The sequence below is a fragment of the Eptesicus fuscus genome, chromosome 21 (genome assembly GCF_027574615.1).
Source record: "Eptesicus fuscus isolate TK198812 chromosome 21, DD_ASM_mEF_20220401, whole genome shotgun sequence".
In the NCBI taxonomy this organism is placed as follows: domain Eukaryota; kingdom Metazoa; phylum Chordata; class Mammalia; order Chiroptera; family Vespertilionidae; genus Eptesicus; species Eptesicus fuscus.
Genome location: NC_072493.1, coordinates 6,339,686 through 6,346,404, shown reverse-complemented (window position 1 = coordinate 6,346,404; position 6,719 = coordinate 6,339,686). Strand labels below are relative to the sequence as shown.

The window sequence follows — 6,719 nt, the reverse complement described above, 5'->3', positions numbered from 1 at the left end:
GGTGCCCTTGGGGCCACACAGCAGACCAGGAGCCGGGCCGGGTCGGAGGGCCTGGGGTCCTCCCGAGAGGCCAGTGGCTGCGCCCTGAGGACCCTGTCTCCCTGTGCCCTGCTCAGTGGCAACCCAGGTGGTCCCGGCACCAGAGCCTGCTGTGGGTGACCCTCGGGCACATGTCCCGTGTTTCCGGGAGGCAGCGGGTGACCGCACGTGGGGCGGCTGGGGAGAGGCGTGCGTGCCCGGGCCCCGCAGAGCTGACTTGTACTGGCAGGCAAACCCGGGCATTTCATTCATTTTCCAGATGGAGCCGCAGAGCGTGATGACAGCGGTCCCCCAGGACGAAGAGGAAGTGCCATGGTGGGAGGCCCACCTGGAGCCACAGGAAGCACCGGCCTGTGACAGGGCACCGAGAACTCGGTTTAAAATCGGCCGCCGCCGCCCCAGCTGGAAGATGGAGTATGAGGATGATTTCGATTCACAACCCAGGTGCCTGTGTCCCCCCTTAGTCGCCTCCAACCCCACCTGGCAGACAGACTGGTCTGGCCGATGCTGTTTCCCAACTTCTGACTCGAGGATGGAGTCAGGGACGCCGGGTCCGGGTCAGGCCCTTCAGTCTTGCCTCCTGGGTGCAGCTGGAGACGCCCTGGGCTCCTGTGAAGGCAGCGTCCCCCACCAGGCTGCTGGGCTGACATGACCTTCAGTGAGCTGTGCCCTTGGGGACCCGTGATCTGGGGAATGTCAGAAGGCCCAGCCAGCATGGCTCAGAGCTTGAGGGTTGACCCATGACCCAGGAGGTCATAGTTCGATTCATGTCAGGGCACAGGCCCGGGATGTGGGATTGATCCCCAGTGGGGGTGTGCAGGAGGCAGCTGGTGCATGATTCGCTCTCCTCATTGGTGTCTGTCTCCCTCCCTCCCCCTTCCTCTCTGACCTCAATGTAAAGTACCCTATATAATAAAAGGCTAATATGCAAATTGACCAAACAGCGGAATGACCAGTCGCTATAATACACACTGACCACCAGGGGGCAGATGCTCAACGCAGGAGCTTCCCCCTGGTGCTCAGTACGCTCCCACAGGAGGAGGGCCTCTCAGCCAGAAGCTGGGCTCATGGCTGGCGAGCGCAGCAGCGGTGGTGGGAGCCTCTCCCGCCTCCGTGACAGTGCTAAGCATGTCCAACTGACAGCTTAGGCCCGCTCCCTGCGAGAGGGTGCAGGCTGGGCTGAGGGACACCCCCTCCCCAAGTGCACGAATTTCATGCACCGGGCCTCTAGTATAAATATAAAATAGATAAAAGAAGGGTCCCAGGCACCGGCGCAGGGGACTGCAGCTCTCCTGGGCCTGAGAATTCTGAAGCCCTGCCTGTGGGTGGGGCAGATCCGGGAATTGATCTGAGAACTCCCCGTTTTCCCCCAGGACCGGGAGGACAATTGCACATTGGAGACGGGTCCGGATTTCCTGTGGTTTAAAAAAAGCCCTCATCAACCCACAGACAGGGAGCTGGAGGCTGCCCTGTGGCCTGTGGGCGCCTCAGCAGCTGTCAGCATGCTCAGCCCCATGGAGGAAGAGGGAGAGTGAGGGAGGTGCCCCTCTGGGCTTGGCTGCAGCTCAAGCTGGAAATAGCTCTGCTTTGATTTTATTTCCCAGCCCTGCCAGGTGGGGGCGATCCATCCCCAGGACCCTGGGCAGAGCCCGCCCCTCCCTGCCATGTCCCACCTGCCAGCTGGGCAAACAGCCTCCTGACCCCAGAGACTTGCTGTCACCTTGTTCCCAAGGTCAGGTCCTGCTCCGTAGGATCCACGCCTCCTCGGGTCCCTGGGATTGTTTGAACCTTTTCTCCTCTGGCTGCTGCGTCTTCCTGCCTCGGCCCGGCCCACGAATAGGGGTGGGCTGCCTTTTACAGATGTGGCTTTTCTTTTCTTTTTTGTCTTTTCTTTTTAATGTTTTTTTTTTTTTTATTTCAGAGAGGAAGGGAGAGAGAGAGAAGAAGAAGAAAGAAGAAACACCCAAAAAAACATCAGTGATGAGAGAGAATCATGGATCAACTGCCTCCTTCACACCTCACACTGGGGATGCAGCCCGCAACCTGGGCATGTGCCCAGACCGGGAATTGAACCCTGACCTCCTGGGTCACAGGTCCACGCTAAATCCCTGAGACACCCAGCCGGGCCTGTTTGCATATTGACTACCGGTCGCCCCGCTTTCTTGGTGACAGAGGGCTTGTCACGTGACGGTGCTGTCCTCTCACCCACGGCAGAGCTGGGGTCGGCCGGGAGCAGGGTTCGCCCTGGACACTGGGAAGAGCGAGCTTTGGGCGGGAACAATGACGCGTGGGAACCCTCCCTCCCGAAGGCACTCCATACCCGATATGTCCCTAAGGGGGAAGGAGGCCACAAAGCCGCCCGCTAAGTCCCTGAGGGTGAAGGAGGCCACCAAGCCGCCCGCTAAGTCCCTGAGGGTGAAGGAGGCCACCAAGCCGCCCGCTAAGTCCCTGAGGGTGAAGGAGGCCATGATGTCACTTGCTCGGTCCCTGACGGTGGAGGAGGCCCTGGATCTGCTGAGCAAGGTCTGGCCTGGGAATGAGATGAAGGCAACAGTGAGGCACACGAGGAATGCCATCGCGGTTACCGGCTTCCTGATGGCTATTGGGGGCCTGGCCATTGGCCCGCCGGGACTGGCCGTTGGTGAGTGCAGGGCCCCGCGGGGTGTGGGACGAAGGACCCGGGTCCACAGGGGCCCCACAGGAGCCGGCGACCCGCGGGAGGGGCTGGTGATCTGAGTCCGAGACACGGCCTTTGTGGACAGACGTGTCCGGGGAACACACGTGTTGTGTCTCAGAAGCGCAGGCGCCCCTCCTGTGGGGCCGTGCATGCGGACTGGAGGACGCCCTGCCCGAGGGGTGTGCCCTGTGCCCCTGGGTAGGCCCGTTCCTGTCTTATTGCAGGGACAGGGGGAGCTGGGATCCAGGCCTCTGGCTGCGCACATTAGCTGTTCAGAGAGCGCCCCCCCCCCCATCCCCAGTCCCTGGTCCCCAGTCTGTGCAGGAGAAGCTGCCCACGGTCTCCCCCAATGCACCTGCCCCTGGTCTTATTCCTGCTCCTGTGTGGGGACCAGTTTGTGGCAATGAGGGAGGTTTGGCTGTTTCCATGGTCCCTTGGAGGTCAAATGAGTTGCTTCCTCTAATCAGGGAACAGGAAGATTCCCAGGTGACCTCAACCACGGGCTCTGACCCCAACCACGGGCTCTGATCCCAACCACAGGCTGTGACCCGGACCTCGGGCTGGGACCCGGACCACAGTTTGAATCAATGGCTGTGGCACGAGCCCTGGGCTGCCACCTAAATCCTCTGAGGAGCTCACAGCGATCTCCGAGTCCGTCACTGTGAACAGCCTGACTAACCGAACCTCCTGTCCCACAGGGGGCGCCGTCGGGGGACTTATAGGGGCCTATATGTCCTGGGGGAAGTTTAAGTCTGTCCCTCAGATGCTCAAGGAGCTGCCGCCAGCCGAGAAGGAGAAGCTACGCTGCCAGGTCTCAGACATCCTCACGGACCTGAAGTGGACGGACATCAAGGAACTGACTAAGCAGGTCATGGCCAACAAGGCCGTGCAGGAGAAGCTGCTGAAGCTGACCCTGAGCTTCGTCACCCACAAGATGGGAAACGCCTAACCGGTGTGGCTCAGTGGCTAGAGCGTCAGCCTGAGCACTCAAGGGTCCCGGGTTCGATTCCGGTCAAGGGCATGTACCTTGGTTGCAGGCACATCCCCAGTGGGGGGTGTGCAGGAGGCACCTGATCAATGTTTCCAACTCTCTATCCCTCTCCCTTCCTCTCTCTAAAAAAAATATCAATAAAATAGAATTAAAAGCAAAAGAAGCTGGGGACCAAAATGAGGTACGGCGACTAGGCTCGGGCGGGGTGGGGGCCCTGCGCTGGGTCCTGTTCTGGAAAGGGAGAGGGTTAAAGAGAATAAACGGGTAGAGACACTTCCTGTGCTGAGTGATCCCTGCAGACAGCCTGCAGCCCTGAGCCCGCCAGGCCAGGTCACCAGAGGTCACGTGGCCTGGGAGGGAGCGGGATGCACCCTGAGCTCAGCCCATCCGAGAGCAGCCCCATCGCGGACACGTGTCCCCTCCTGCTCGGAGCCAACTCCTTTCTGGGGCTCAGCCCGGCTGCGCGCAGGCGCCTGAAGGGAGAGCTTCGTGACGCCTCACAGCCTCGGTCAGGGGTGGCGGCCCGGCCCCCTGGGACCTTCCAGAAAGTGCAGGCAGAGCCGCCGTGGGCGCGGCCCGTGGGCAGCTGCCCAGCAGAGGCGCCTGTGGCCGACGCGGGACAGGCTCTGCGTCCCCGCTCCTGACATGGAGGGCGGAGGGGTCAGCCGCTCGGCTGTGAAGGTGACTCTGTCCGGGCCCCCCTGGCCCGACTGGAACCCCTCCAGGCCCTGCTGGAATCATGCGGCCCCTGAGAGCACCCCCTGCCCCCCCAGTCCCTTCCGAGGGTCCTCATGGGGTGGGAGTGGGGGGCACCAAGGGCACCGGCCCAGCTGCCCGGCCTCACCCCTCTGGGTCCGCTGGGGGAGCCGCTGCGGCAGGAGGAGCTGTGCTCCTGGTGACCTGGTGGACCAGGACGACCCCTGAGAAGAGACCACCCTGGTGCCTCCAGAACCGCAGGCCCGTCTGCGACCCCACATGGTTCTGAACAGTCTTTGCCCTCCGATTCCTGAAAAGATCGCTAACCCGGGAGGTGTACACCCCCACCGCCAGGGACACAGGGAAGGCCAGGGGCTGGGGACTTTACACGTGGAAGGAAGCTGGGGATTCCCTGCCTGAGGCCCCCTTTCCAGGCTGCTCCGCCTCCCCGTGCCTCCAGGGGGCGCTGCTCCAACTCCCTGGGAGTCTGTGTGTGAGTGTGTGTGTGTGTGTGTGTATGTGTGTGTGTGTGTGTGTGTGTATTGCGGGGGGGGGGGGTGCCCTCCTGCCCAAGATGTCAGAGCCCCCACTCCATGTGCACAGAAACCTGGAGGGTGGATAGAACCTGGGGCTTCAGGAAGGACGGAGCCTTTGGTCTCAGAGACATTGCCCCCCAGCTGCCTGGGCCCAGGGTGGCCGCCTGCCTTGATCAGTCTGTGCTGCTCGGGGGCTGGGCAGGGCGGCCCATCTGGATGGTTCTCCTCAGACAAGGTGACCGGGGTTACTCACGTGGGGTCGTCCTTTGCCAGGCCCAGGGGCACAGGGGTCAGAGGTCCCACACCACTGAAGCTCTCCCTCTCCTTGGCCGGCCTGCCTTTCCCCTGGGAAACAGTGTGGGGAGGTGACAGCCCCACCCCTGACCCCCGAGAGGGGGCTGGGGGTCTGGAGGCCCCACCCCTGATCCCGGGCGCTGAAGGCCCCACGCTGGGCTGAGCCCTCGCCCAAGACCAGCCAGGTCCTGGGAGGCTGCAGTGGGCTTTGGGCCCAGAGCCCCCTCGGGGCTGAAGGTCCTTACCCGCCTCCCCTCAGGTGTGCTCAGCCCTGGGCTTATTTCCTTGTAAAAACCTTCACTTTGTTATTTTTGAAGAGGCCACCCCAGGCTGGTCTACAATAAGGTACAAGCTTAAGAGGATTTCCTCCTCGGCTGCCCCTGCCCCGCCCCTCTTGTCAATCAACGTTGTCTGTATCCCCCGGTTTTTTCTGGGGGTGTTTTTAGGTCTTTTTTTTTTTTTTAATATATTTTATTGATTTTATAGAGAGAGGAAGGGACAGGGATAGAGAGTTAGAAACATCGATGAGAGAGAAACATCGATCAGCTGCCTCCTGCAAACCCACCACTGGGGATGTGCCCGCAACCAAGGTACATGCCCTTGACCGGAATCGAACCTGGGACCCTTCAGTCTGCAGGCCGATGCTCTGTCCACTGAGCCAAACCGGTCTCGGCTATCCACTCGGTTTTAACCATAGTCTTTGAAAAGGATTCATTTCCCTTTATTTATCAATGCTGATTGCCAAAGACTTGAAAAAAATGCAGAGGAGTATATGTAATAAAGTGCTATGAATTCCAGCACTCAGACAACCACCGTGAAAAGTGGTATATTGTGTGCGCATCTTGTAATGCCGTGTGCGTGTGTGTGTGTGTGTGTGTGTGTGTGTGTTTCTGTCCAGTTTGAATCCTTGCTGTTTAGGCCACTTTGAACCCTTCACGGATGAACCCTGGGCTGTCCCTCGGAATTCTGCCCGCGTGTGTGGCGGCTGTAACAGTCCTTGGCACTAAGTGGCCCCGTCCGGTGCGGCTGTCTGTGGAGGTCCTTAGAATCATACACGCTGCGTGGGCCTTTTTGCGTTAATATTCCGCTAGTATTTTGGCTCATGATAGACGGTCTTTAGGGAGATCCCTCCAAGTGAAGTTGTTGGGTTCAGAAGGGGGAGTATTTTTACAATATGTATCTTTTTATTGATGGAAGGGAGAGAGAGAGAGTAGAAACATAATGATAGAATAATGGATCTGCTGCCTCCTGCACGCCCCACACTGGGGATCGAGCCCAAAACCCAGGCATATGCCCTGACCGGGAATCAAACCCTGACCTCCTGGTTCATAGGTCAATGAACGCTCAACCACGGATCCTCACCAGCTGGGCCAGTTTGGCATTTAAGAATGCTGGCCATTTAAAAGCTGGATGCAGGGCACTGCGGTGGCAGCTGGAGGGCAGGTTCCCGGGAGATAGAACTGCGGGCAGACGAGGCCCCACTCCC

At 60.0% G+C, this 6,719-nt stretch overlaps 1 protein-coding gene across 1 annotated transcript; it reads left to right on the top strand.

Moving 5' to 3' along the window:
- Positions 1-2,364: 2,364 nt before the first annotated feature.
- Positions 2,365-3,665, top strand: LOC129147763 (protein C19orf12 homolog). Its single transcript, XM_054711084.1, has 2 exons — positions 2,365-2,680; positions 3,415-3,665. The coding sequence occupies exons 1-2, from the start codon at positions 2,365-2,367 to the stop codon at positions 3,663-3,665; spliced, it is 567 nt and encodes a 188-aa protein (XP_054567059.1).
- The last annotated feature ends 3,054 nt before the right edge of the window (positions 3,666-6,719 follow it).

Excerpts from the sequence above, each read along its gene's own strand:
- LOC129147763 (XM_054711084.1), top strand. The coding sequence starts at position 2,365 with ATGTCCCTAAGGGGGAAGGAGGCCACAAAGCCGCCCGCTAAGTCCCTG. Across the intron at positions 2,681-3,414 it reads CCCGCCGGGACTGGCCGTTG|GGGGCGCCGTCGGGGGACTT; the intron begins GTGAGTGCAGGG and ends CCTGTCCCACAG.